Source organism: Puntigrus tetrazona, chromosome 14 (genome assembly GCF_018831695.1).
Source record: "Puntigrus tetrazona isolate hp1 chromosome 14, ASM1883169v1, whole genome shotgun sequence".
Lineage (NCBI taxonomy): Eukaryota > Metazoa > Chordata > Actinopteri > Cypriniformes > Cyprinidae > Puntigrus > Puntigrus tetrazona.
In genome coordinates this window covers 20976260-20990193 of record NC_056712.1, presented here as the reverse complement: position 1 = coordinate 20990193, position 13934 = coordinate 20976260, and the positions used below count along the sequence as shown (strand labels likewise).

At 38.0% G+C, this 13934-nt stretch overlaps 1 protein-coding gene across 1 annotated transcript; it reads left to right on the top strand.

Moving 5' to 3' along the window:
* The first annotated feature begins 2740 nt into the window (after positions 1-2740).
* Positions 2741-13643, top strand: sox3 (SRY-box transcription factor 3). Its single transcript, XM_043257159.1, has 3 exons — positions 2741-3059; positions 4560-4690; positions 10629-13643. The coding sequence occupies exon 3, from the start codon at positions 10978-10980 to the stop codon at positions 11878-11880; it is 903 nt and encodes a 300-aa protein (XP_043113094.1). The 5' UTR covers positions 2741-3059; positions 4560-4690; positions 10629-10977; the 3' UTR covers positions 11881-13643.
* Positions 13644-13934: the final 291 nt, after the last annotated feature.

The following is a 13934-nucleotide window of genomic DNA, read 5'->3' as shown; positions in this document are numbered from 1 at the left end:
AGAGTGGACCCCCCATTAACCCAGCACACAGCACACACATACCTGCCTCCCCTCATTAGGCCGTGTTGAAGTACATGCTCACCCAAAAGAAGAATAGAAATCCTAATTAGTATTCTCTGCAGGGCCACAACCATTAGCACTTAATTAGCACAGAGAGCACCCCTCTTTCCGGGTGTGGGGAGGGAAGGGGGGGTTACGTTGAGTACAATATTTCTGCATATTCGCTGTATGCCTTGGCCATGAAGAGTTCGCTTTTGTTTCGCACATGTGTGCTTGTGTTTGTACGCACATTTCTCCACTGTGCTGTGTTCCAGCGGATTCATGCGGCTGCACATGGTCCGTTGAGGAATACGGTTGCCCTTTGTTTCATTGACCTAAAGTTATGACAGTTATGGATAATGCCTAGATTTATTGTCATGGTGTAAAAATAAGCAATATTTGCACTGCAGTAAATGCAATTAGGTCAGTGACTTAAAATCAAGTCTATGAATTTATTTGGAAATATAATTAAAATGCAATTCATATATGCTATTAATTTTAATATTTGTTTTATAAATTGAAATCTGTATGTCAGTGTGTCACAGCTGCCTCTATCTAAATGAGGAAATTAATAAAACCACATTATGGAAACACTTTAGAATAGGTATCACTTGTTAACTATAAATTACGACTTTTCCATGAATAAATTCTTATTTTGCTGGTTTTTAATAGTTAGTAAGGTAGTTGTTAGGTTTAGGTATTGGGTAGGATTACGGATGTAAAATAAAGTAATGTAGAATAAGGCCTAAATAGCACTAATAAATGGCTAATTATATATATAAACGGCTATATATATATATATATATATATATATATATATATATATATATATATATATATATATATATATATATATAAACAGAAGCACAAAGTATTGAAAATTTTGTCCACAAAATTTTGCCTCCAAGTCATACAGAGAAAAACACACAATAGCAAAAATGTCATGATGAAGGAAATAGTGACATCTGTCTTTGCAGAGCCTTATGATTGTGTCAAGGTCTGTAAGTGTCATAAAATATCAGATAATGGATCTTTTAAAGCATGTTTAGGCAAGTTTAGCAAAATAAAGACATGCACAAAATATGGCACTATAAATCCAAAGATATTCAATTTATGATTTATTAATTTATGATATCTGATATTACATGTGTAGACCATGCTGGGGATTTTATTCTCTTTTCCTGTTCCTCCTTTAACTGGTTTCAGTGCCCAGGGCCGGTGCCACCTTTCACTTCCTGAAACTTTAGAGGTGGAGAGCCATCATTTGACAATTTGGCCTGAATGGGGCGGCCGGCAGATTGAATGTCGTTTTCCCACCAGGCTTCCCCATCCAGCCCAGCGTGGAGGGGGTTGGACGAGGAGGATTGGGTGTAATGTGCAGAGTAAAATTAGCACTTTGATGGCAGGTAATGGTTTGAGATGAGTTCCACTGACGTAGATTTCCAGGAAGATCTCTCTTTCTCCCTGCAGCTCGCTCTCTCTTCCCCTACACACCTGTAAGATCAGAGCAGGCCGGCCTCTGCTGTCAAGGCTGTAATTTGTCCCTGATCAATATAATTATGCAATTCCAGTGGCCTCCTTCCGCTCAGATGGACAGTTTTCCGGGTGACTAATCCCATACTTTAAACCCTGGGAAGTCACACAGACCAGATGCAGAGCACACCTCACAGCAGTCCAAATGAAGTTCCTTTGATTATAGCATAATTAGTGGAAAACAAATGCGTAATAAGTGGCAGCAGGTAAACTCCGTGTTTTGATATGGTGTAACAATGTAATTTTAGTGAAACAAAACTACCCCCTGTGGCGTGTATGGTAATGATGTGGATAACAGCCGTCTGTGGTCGGTGGGGTGTGAATGTGATGATGGCCTTTAGATGGGGCTACGGGCTGGTCAGAGCAACGTGATTCTCACCTTTTCTTCATGAAATAGTCATTATTCCTTCGGGAAGCTGAATCGCGGACATTAATACAACACACACATATCTAATTATATAATCAAATTAGCTTATAATAATTCACTCCATGTTTATGTAAGCCTTCATTTGCCCCAGATTGCATATTGACAGATGGGTGTCGAGAGCTGTGTTAAACGTCTTTATTAATCTGTGCCTGTCATTTTGACAAAGATGGAAATAAAACACCACTTACTGTCAGGAGCCAGCAAGACAATCAGAACAACAATTAAAGGCTGAAATGGATGAGCGCAGATAGATCATCATTTATATGGCAATTTGGCCTGTTCACTGTTTGTCTTGCTAAAAGAAGTATTATATTATATTATATTATAAGGGCTGCAATTATTTCTTTGATTATTGAGTTATGTTTTAAACATTTTATTTCAATTATTGTTATGTTGATGTATCAATTTGTCTTATGGTATGACAGCAATAATGTAAAAAAACTTTAACCTTTCTCATGCTGTTTGTAACTGAAGACAAATTACATATTTTTATCATGTTATTTCTATGTGAAGTTTTTTTTTCTTACATTTTTGCTATGCCACACCATAGGACACAGTCCAATTTGTATTTATCAGCTACCCATGTAATACCTAGATTTGATCTTTTTAACAAGCCCTGCTGTAACCGTGAGCACTGGGATGTTGTCTAAGCTTTATAAGCAACACTTAGTTTTGTTTTATTTCAGATTTGCTTCTCTTTAATATGGTTTGGTGTTTTTCAGGAGCTCCAGGTCAGTTTCCCTACCAAGTTTTGTGGTCTGCCATGTTGTCCATTCTGCTCAGCTATTTAAAAAATGTTGAATATCAACAATGGCTTTCACTGGGGCATTGTCAACTTTTGTATGAAGCAATCTTGGCTGAATGCGATGGCTCCCAGTGCAGGGAGGGCTCGGCTCGGCGCTGCTGCGGAATGGAAGACTGCCGCTCGCCTGCCCTTCTCTCTCTCGTCTCGGCTCAAAGCGGCACGGTTTGAGCGTCTTACCCGGCTCTCTCCAGCTAAACAGTCTGCAGGATCCTAAAGACGCAGAGGGAAGGATTTAGAAAGAGCGGCTGTGCAACGGTGAGTGTCTTTCTGGAAAACTGCAGCTGTGGGCTGGAGTACATTTGGAGGGAAGGGGGCTTGTTCAGGGGTGGGGGCGGGTGGATTTTATTAGCATTTCACTTCAGTTCAGAGGCTACACAGTCTGAACTGTTTTTAGGATTTTACATTTGACACAAAAAACATTAAGTTGTTTGTGTGACTTCCTGTTGTTCATCAGTGTTCAATTAAGTCATGGGCTGTCATTCTGTTAAGTCATCATTTGTTAAAACAGTCATTCTGCATCATGAATTAAACATTGGATGATAGTACTCCCTAAAGAGTATTCAAAACCGTTTCCTTATTTAATTATCAGTCTCGAGTGTTCAGATTGAAAGGCGTCCAATATTCTAATATTCTGCAAGACTCTAATTTAAATTCAAAGAAATAGTTGTTGTTGTTTTTTTATATGTACAATTGTTAAGATTACAGGTTCATTTCATATATATATATGGCAACAAATTAGGCAAAAAATAACCTGTAATAACAACTATATACATGGTAACACTTTACAGTAAGGTTTCATTTGTTAACATCAGTTAATGTATTAACTAACATGAGCAAACAATGAGCAATGCATTCATTACACTATTTAATAAAGTCATTCATTGTTTATTCGTGTTAGTTCACAGTGCATTGACTAATGTTAACAAACACAACTTTTGTTTGATTTTAATAATTCAATAGTAAAATTAACTTTCACTAAGATCAATAAATGCTCTAGAAATATTGTTTCTTTTAACTGTTATTTAATGAACCTTATTGCACACACACACACAAACACATATGTATGTATATATATATATATATATATATATATATATATATATTTGATTAAAATACACATAACAAATTTAGACCAAAAGAAAGGTCTTATTGACAAAAAGATGGAACAAGTACCTAAAGATATGGAGCAGTGCTCTGTCTGTGCCACATAGTCTATACGTAGCTCTGAAAGGTAGTCGAATGTCTTTGTCAGGCTGTCACAGAGAGGAAGCAGTTAGCGTCTGCAAAGTGTCCCCGCCAGTGCAACCGCAACAGCTTGTATCTGCCATTGACATGTCAGTTTCCAGGGCTTTGAGCTGTCAGCCCTACTGCGCCCTTCTCACCCCAGCAGAAAGCGAGAGAGCGGAAGAAAGAGGGTGTTTGTGTGCTGGTTGGCAAACTGCCATATTAGTGGCAAACGAGAATACGCTATAAAAATAGAGAACGCCAGTAATGCACATATGCTCCCCGAGGACCATTAAGTGGGTCATTTTAAGTACTGTTCAGATTACGAAATAACCATCAAGACTTTCCTTCCTGACAAGTCTAAGTAATAATGAGTTTAATAAGTATAAAGATGCTGGTGGCCTAAACCTATGAGGTTATTTTTAAGGAGTAGCAATTATTGTAAACATTAGGGACAGCGCACTAGGTAGTGTCCACTTACGAGGGTCCGGTGTAGTCCTCTGCGTCTCCTCTGTGTCTCTCTCTGCCAAGGTGAACAGATTCATCCCCAGGCACCCAATCCATTATCCTGTCAACAACAGCAGGTCCCTGCCACAGTTACCAGCAACACTGGCCGTAATGAAATCATCAGTAATCCCAAAACTCATCTCATCATACCCAAGGTAATTAATGCATTTGGAGGGCGATGGCTAACTCTTAATTAAATTATGCTTCTTTTAATGAGGCCTTTATGTAGGGTAAATTTATGGCCAGTATCTCCATTATCAAGTGCTCGGCGCTCAACAGAGATTCGTCACTTTCACCTCAAATCACTCGCAGATTAACGTAATGAAGCCCATGATTAATATATCAATTTATACTTGTTTGTTTCTTTCCTCCAGATTTAATAAATTACCCGACGTAATTAGTTCTTCAGGATTTCGCCACAGCCAAAAACCTCGGTTCTCGCTAATAATGCAGAAAGTATTATCGTCGCGTATTAATTTTGGAATAATTTGGAGATAACAACTTTGCGGCATTAATCATATTACAAAATTGGGCGTATTTAATTAATTAAAGATATACCCTGCAAATTAATTGCGCATTTTCACAATATTATCTTAACTAATGAAGGTCTGACGAAGCGACTGTTTCATTTTTAAAAAGGCACCAGATTAGTGGGATCTTAATTATGTCTAAAACAAAAGCCATCTGCTTGCCACATTTGGTGCAAAGCAAAATCAGACAACTCAGCATTCTCTGCTAAACAAAAAAAGAGAAAGTTTCCATTGTTTTGGAGAAACTGTAGTACATGGAAATGATTCAAAAGATACATGGGAAATAATGAGGTCTGTAATTAGCCAATGATGGCATTTCAGTGATGGCAAATCTGATCCATTTCTGTAAGTCTGACTGACACAAGACAACATAGAGTTAACAAAATGCTTTCTGTGTTTTTCGCTCACGGTATGATAGTTATATGGAAAAATATTTGACTTTAATTGTATTTATTCTCGTCTTGTGTTTTGAAAAGAGTAAAAATCAACTCCATAGGCATGTCGTTGGTCTGACAGACACTCATCCTATAGACATTATAAACATTATCACACTGCTGATGTGCGGGAGACGGAGATACTGCTTCAACACATTGAGAAATTCCTTCACAGACTCATTTAGCCAAAGCTAATAACACCTCCCAACTCAAAGACAATTGCTTGTGCTGTTAGAATTTGCTCAGTGATTTAATCAAAACTATATTTATAGTAATTTTCTGCTAAATTAAATCAGCGGTTTAATTGAAATTAGCTTTCACTGGGTTAGAATAAATGTAGTTAAAACTATTTCCATTTAACGCATCATGTGCTAAATGTGGTTTTATTAATGTTTCGCTTAAAATTTTCCTCCTGAAACTTAAAGATATTGTAGAAAAATGTTGTCATTGGGGAGCAAATAGGGACTGTGTATTCAGACCATGTGCTGCATGCCTTAATGTCCCTGCAGATGATGTGTGCACATTAGCTTCATGCTGCATTAGATCAGAAATCCTATTCATCACTGACTGGGCTAAAGAGCTTCACAAATCTGCCTTTATTCTTCTGTTGCAACATACTTTTCTTATGTACCGTGCGCTTACTGGGAAAATGATCGTGCTCCTTGTAAATATATACAAGTGGCATAAATGCACACTGCACATCTGTATGTGTCGCGTGCCTTGCTTCTAGTAAATAAAGGCATTCGTTTGAAAGCTCATACCGCAATTAGGTGTGAATAGGTAGTTTTAGTTTAGTGTTTTTAGTTTTATAATATTAGTTTAGTGACAAACAGGGCAATAAAATCACCAAAAAATGGCATGGCAATGTAATTTGCATTATAGTATTTAAATATCCTTTTATATCTATAGAGTGATGGATATGCAATTTCTTCTTTTTCAGGTAAAAGTGCTTATCTTTTCTCGGACTGATAACATGACAAACAGTTAAACAACAGACCGGACCTCAGTAGAAGACACATGCTCTGGTCTTCAGCAGTGAATGAATTACCTGTAGGACATTCTCCTGCAGGTAATGGAATTTGAGTTGAGGAAATCAAAGAAATGGAATCTTCAGTGAGAAAACCGGTTCAAACTAAATCATTTTACATCTGATTTCAGCTCTATTTTTTCCATTTACTGTATATAAAAAAAATCAGTCTTAAATTCGCTGAGAAATTAAATTAAAACAGGAAAACAGAATCCCATGTTTATACTCAGTGGGAAATATAAACTGCGAGATCATTGTTTTCTTCTTCTGACAAACAGGATCTCGGATTAGAATAATTTACAAGAGATAATATTTTCGAGCGTTAGTGGCTTTGAGTCCCGTTGTATTTTAATCGTTATATGTTGTCCTCTGCAGGGGATTGAGCAAAAGTGCTTAAGCGCCAACCAAGAATGGGAAATGCCTTGTAATATTTCTGTATTTAAAGCCGGTTTGTAATGAAATATTTATTATTTTTAGTTTATTTCGATTGCAAAATTGAAACGCGGCCATTAACGGGCTTTTTTAAAGTAAATAAATCCGTTAGACATAAAAGCAAAAATGTGTTATTTGACATCGACAAGTAGCACGTATTTTTACGCATTAGTGACTCAAATAAATTGAAGTAAAATATAATAGCATTGTCTTTTTATTTATTTATTTATTTATTAGCATAAATGTTTTTATCGCACCGCTGTAATTTTAAAGACCGAACTCATATGCTTCAAGTAAAAAAAAAACTAAACAGGATATCATTCCAGTAGTTCGCTGAGACATCTGAAAGAAGGTCAAACTCAAGCCTCTTTTCTTTAATTGACCAGTGAATATTATTTTACCCGTGTCAGAACCAGAGGGGACGCAACCATTCAGCGAAACACAATAGGAATAACAGACCGTGCTGAAATTGCATCTTCATTTGCATATTCGGTTCAAAAATCATGCAAATCCCAATGAGACGGTCTTTATTGTGCCTGCAATTGAAAAATCATTCTGTTAACCATGCTAACTTTGGCCTTATTCGTGGCCAGTGAGTTGAAACAAAAAAGTTATTAATTCATGTGACATTTAAATGAACTCCGGGGCAATGGTTAATGGTTCGGCGACATATAGCCTATACCCTATTTGATCTCTAAATGGGAGGTGATGATTAAATTAATATTGTTTGTTATTATTATTATTTTAGTTTCGTTTTAGATATAGTGTTTATTGTATTGTTTATATATATATATATATATATATATATATATATATATATATATATATATATATATATATATATATATATATATATATATATATATGTATATATATATATATATATATATATATATATATATATATATATATATATATATATATATATATATATGTATATATATGTGTGTGTGTGTGTGTGTGTGTGTGTGTTAGTCAAAATTATTATTCAGAATATTATCAACTTTTTCCAAAATGTATTAGGCTATTTATATGGTTTTTATATATGCTTTAGGCCAATTTTTATCTTGTTTTTACTTTTTTTTTAATCAAGTTAACACAGTATCGTTATATACATCAATGCCTCTTTACAGGAATAAATGTCATTTTACATTTTTGTAGTTTTCCCGCACAATCTGGCTCGTGCCATCATATCTTAAAGTGGGTGTGTCGCGTCCGAGGTCGTCCAGTTGATTTATCTAAACTTTGTACAGCGCCCGATCAGGCTATAACCCACCCTTAGTCGAAAAACGGTGTCCTTTTCGTGACTCCGCGTGCGCCTTTCTATAATTTACTTCCACTTTAATTGTTTAGGTTGAGCTAATTAACAAGTGAATCCACGGACTCGGGGAAAAAACACACACACACTTTACACGTTGATAAAGAGTAGAAGTCCCGGGGTGATTTATTGTTAGGATATTGTCGGTCTCTCAATAGTTCGCCGCGACAGAACAAGTTGTTAAAGCGTTCGGCTAATAGAAATCGTATAGCCCAGCTATGTTGAATTTCACAGCTCAGACGTGTGATGCAAGTCAGCGCAGAGCTGATATTTATCAATGGCACGGATAAACAGTTTTATGCGCATGCATTTAGGCTACCTTTTTATTTCTGAGTGATAATTAACACGCGATGGCCTCCTTTTATTGTATTTACCTGCTGCGCAGTTTTAAGCTACACGGGTCATTTGAACGGTGCTTATTACCTAGGCTACTAACAGACGATTCACTGCTCGGCCGTCACACACGTGAGTGGTTTTCGGAAGCCTTGTGGCTCGGAGCTCAACGATGTTGAACGCTGGGAGGCTTTCCTGGTGGTCCTCGGCCTCAGCTCACGTTAATTGGGAAATTTGGAGAACAGAAGCCCTCATTACCGAGCTCCGGGTAACTGGGAGTTTTCCTTTTCCCGCTGTCTCCCACATTTCCATAAGCAGATTACAAGAGGATATGTTCCTGAAACCACTCGGATAAATCACCTGTAAGACTCTAATTAGGACTTTTGTCATAACGGCTGCTGCACGGCTATTCATATTAATGTATAGTGACTAATGATGTTTAATTTTTTTTTTTTTTTGAGACGGTTGCTTGAAAAGTAGTACCGTCTCTCATTTGCCGGTGAAAACTTGGTTATTTCCAGCCTACAAATCACATAGCGTAGTAAAAGGCACTATTAGCGTTTTATTTAACTGTAGTAGCCTGTGCTATAAAATCGTAGAATAGCCCATGCAGTTCGATAATTAAATTGAGCAGTATTTTTTTCTTTAATGTTATAATGTAATTTTATGATGAATAATTTACGCCGTGCGTTACAATTGTAAACCTCGGGCCTGAATAACAACACGCACTCGCACTTGTTAAGAGTAGTTCGGAAAGTAAATAACGGGAACGTGTTGGTGCACACGTCCTACAAATCGCTCACACACGCAGAAACTCGTCCGAATGGCCGAGTCGTTAGTGTGCGGCGTTAAAAAGCCCGCCGTGAATATTCAGTAGGGTAACGTTCAGCCTCGGTGGCGTTAAACGTGTTAAACGACGACGTTCTCTATGGACGATGTGCTAATACCGAGCCATTGGAAGGTGTAAGATCTCCCCGGGAGACAGAAAACCTCTCCCTGAAGAAACCCGTCTTACGAGTCATTTGTAAATCGCATAATAAGACGCGGAATGATTGCAATTGACAGTAACTGGTGGCGTAAAGATTAAACAATTAACATACACTCCACACTGGCGTGGCTGCTCTAAAAAATATTTTTTTTTTTTAGATGTTTGTAGCTATAGTCACTTCATCAGAGCTTTTTTTTCTTATTGCTTCAGAACAATATGGAATTGGTCCACAGGGGGGCGTTACTGTATTAATTTTCTATTTACTAGGTCGAGGACACTTGACAAAAATTAGAAGAGATTTTTTTTTAAACTATTTTTGCTGAATGCTTGTCTTTAAACAGTTGTAATGTAATGATGGTACAGCGTATTAAGCTATGCTGCTAAATGAAAGTTATGCCAATTTGTATGTAGGCTAAATAATCTGCTGCTTGATAAAATTGTACTTTTAATCAGCGTCCGTTTTAAGAGCTTTAATTCCCACAATCTAATTATGTGAGAGATTATCTTATTTTAAAATAGTAGTAATAATAATAATAATAATAATAATAATAATAATAATAGGCCTAAATCCCATATCAATGATAAGGCAAAAAGGCTGCCCACCATTTGATGTAGCAAAGCTTTTGCATTAGTGGATACAAATTTGTCCTGTCTCTTAAAAAGCTTCCCAAAAATCTAACTTTTATTTGAATAAGTCTATTTATTTATTATTTGTTTGATTGGCGATTGTTCATGCCGTTGTCTTGCCATTGCAGGAGACAAAGTTTACAGTTGCTTCCAATGAGACCTAACCAGACTCTCGCCTTTGTTTAATGCAATAAATAAAAAAATACTTTTCTTCGGTTGTATCGCTCTGCGTTTTCTGCATTTCGCGGCGGAACGTACTATTTATTTAACGCAATCTGTACCGCAAAAGAATCGCAACGCCGACGATCTCGGTAAATAACGACCGCTTTAGAACAATATTTGCGAAGTGATTACTTTTGTCAAAAGTGCTAAGATGCCCCTGATGTATTTTATCCCACTTAAAGGGCATCCCGAAACACTGCGCGCAGGCAGCGCGCCACTCGGACGGAGGAGTGTGGGGCGCTCTCTGATTGGTCGGCGCTGAGCTCATTGTTATGCTGTCAATCTAAATCACATGGCCGAGCCTCTATTAACAGCAGAGCTTGGCGCACAACTTTGCAGAGTTCCGTGGCAGAGCAGAGCAAGACACGCGGGACCGGTGTGGAGACTTTTAAAAGAGTTCGGTGCTTCTCAGCTGACCAGAGTATTATCTCTGTGAACTTTTGACTGACTACCGGCCGCTCTATTTGGTGAGGCTCTTTAAACTTCAGCGTTTTTCGTTCGAGTGCGCGGCACCGCTTCCAAGTCGTTTGAATGTATAACATGATGGAAACCGAGATTAAAAGCCCCCTTCCGCAGTCCAACACGGGCTCGGCGGCGGGCGGCAAAAACAACAGCTCCAGCGACCAGGACCGGGTCAAGCGGCCTATGAACGCTTTCATGGTGTGGTCCCGCGGCCAGAGGAGGAAGATGGCACAAGAGAATCCCAAAATGCACAACTCCGAGATCAGCAAGCGCCTCGGTGCTGACTGGAAACTTTTGACTGACGCCGAGAAGAGACCCTTCATCGACGAGGCCAAGCGCTTGCGAGCCATGCACATGAAGGAGCATCCGGATTACAAATACCGTCCCCGCAGGAAGACCAAGACCCTGCTGAAGAAAGACAAGTACTCCTTGCCCGGAGGACTCTTGGCACCCGGTGCCAACGCTGTCAACAACGCCGTGTCAGTGGGCCAGCGGATGGACTACACGCACATGAACGGCTGGACGAACAGCGCCTATTCCCTCATGCAGGACCAGCTGGCCTACCCTCAGCATCCCAGCATGAACAGCCCCCAGATCCAGCAGATGCACCGGTACGACATGGCCGGGCTTCAGTACCCCATGATGTCCACGGCCCAGACCTACATGAACGCCGCGTCCACGTACAGCAGCATGTCACCAGCATACACGCAGCAAACTTCCAGTGCAATGGGCTTGGGCTCCATGGCTTCGGTGTGCAAGACGGAACCCAGCTCTCCTCCTCCGGCCATAACCTCTCATTCCCAGCGTGCTTGTTTGGGAGACCTGAGGGATATGATAAGCATGTACCTGCCCCCCGGAGGAGACAGCGCCGACCACTCCAGCCTACAGAGCAGTCGGTTACACAGCGTTCACCCGCACTATCAAAGCGCAGGGACTGGCGTGAACGGAACGCTACCCCTAACCCACATTTGAAAGACTCCTTAAAAAACAAAAAAGACTAAGTACTTCGGATACTTGAACGTTTTGATTTGCAAAAAAAAAAGAAAAGAATCGAAGTTCAATTTCGTTTTTAAAAAAAGAAACTATTTTTAATCTCAATGAGTTGTCCGTTTTAAAGCATTTTATGACGACATATCGGGGACTTCAGAATTAATTGTATTGCAGAGGAGCTTTTTATCACAAGCTGTAAAGCAATCAACGTCTGTAGAAGAATATTGGACTTCTGACTTATTTGCCGTCAGAGTTTGTCTCTATGAAAAAGGCACGTGGCTTCGTGAAGAGGCTGTATTTCAAAAAACTAAAAAGAAAGAGAAACGGAGGGAGAGTATGTTCACTCATAAATGTTTACACTTATTTTTTAGAATGTCGGTTTTGTCCAAATCCGTGTAGTCTTTTTTTTGTCGTTCATTTATGAACTAGGTTTTATTGAAATGAAAGACTGTGCTGGTCGCAAGCGCAAAGTTTGTTTTATTTATAGTGAGTTGTTTTTTTTTTTAAAAAAAAAAAGCTTGTGAACCATTGTACGTCTTGTTGAAATGTTCCACTTTTGTTTCGTGAATCTTCCTTTCTGTGATGTTATGGCAGTATCAGGTTAACCCATTATGTGGGACGGAGAGTTTTATTTAAACTGACGTTTCTACTCAAGACCATCCTATTCCTAAATGAATAAATTTGTTTTACAAAAAAGCTCCATGGCTAGACATGATTTATTATTTATTTTTTTTATTCGGCGACTTGAATCATATTTCTACCGGAATGACTTAAACTCGCTTTAAGCCGAATGTGGTAATTTGATGCGATCGGTTAAATGAAGAGTAAATAAGCGAATTCAGACACGCTCGATACCAGGCAGGTGTCAGCACCCGTGGATTGTTATTAAACACCATTAAACAGCAAATATATCTGTGCCTGTCAGATGCCTAAAAAATACAATCGGTCTGTAAATGAATCAAAAATCATTCTAAATATCGGACCACTGAAACTAAAGCATCGCGCCTAAAAACCGTGCGCCATTTCCCCTGAAATATCAACTGGTGTATATATAGCTTACTTCTAAAATGATTCAGAAAAATGAAATTGTTTTCATTAGATTTGCTTACTGTTGATGAGACAACTCTCACTTGCAAGAATATGCAACACTAAAAAAAAACAGTATAAATCCTAAATGCATAAATTCCAAAAATATTTTTTTAATCACATAAACTGTAATTTATACAAACTGTCTAATTTTCTCCTTCATTTTTTACTTGTTGAGTCGTCCAGGTACACACAGTTCCTCAGAACTGTTTTGTGTAATTACGGTTAACTATAAATATCTTTAATCCTTTGAGTTTGTCAAAACCTGAAGATGAAACAGTTGCTAAATTCTAACAATTACGTTCATAATAAGTGATTAATGCAGGAATTATTTGGTTGCTATTTGATTTTATGAGCTGCTAAGCTGTGGCAGATTTTTTGGGGGGGTCAGACAGAGGTTAAATATTTGCTGTACATTATTCAGTGATTTGAATATCACGCAATATTGTATTTTTGTCTGTATGTCAAGCGACCTTTTTTACCGTACCTTTCTTGTTGTAGTTAGCCAAGCAAAGGAGGCACATACAAGGCTGTTACCGACTGCCTCATGTAATTTAGGGTGTCATTTCCACTACTGAGTTCTCTATATATAATATGTACAATAGCCTATATGTTTTGTAACATATGTTCGTAAAAATAAAGAATATTCAATGTCTTTACAACATCTTTGGTTCCAAAAAACAAACAAACAAAAAACCTCCACTTCTAATAAAGATAAATTTGGGCTGGATATGGTTCTTTGAAAAATTAAAATATAGATGTAGGCCTATGTTTTTGAGGAACAACATATAGATTTATAAAATCATAGCTAATTTTGTAAATAACTGCTAAAAGTTCTTAATGTTAGTTATCTAAAGTTTAGCTATTACAACGGGCTGAAAAACATATTTTTAATTTAACTATCCTTTTACTTTTTTAGAGCCTCTGGATTTTCTAACTGAAAAAGTTTT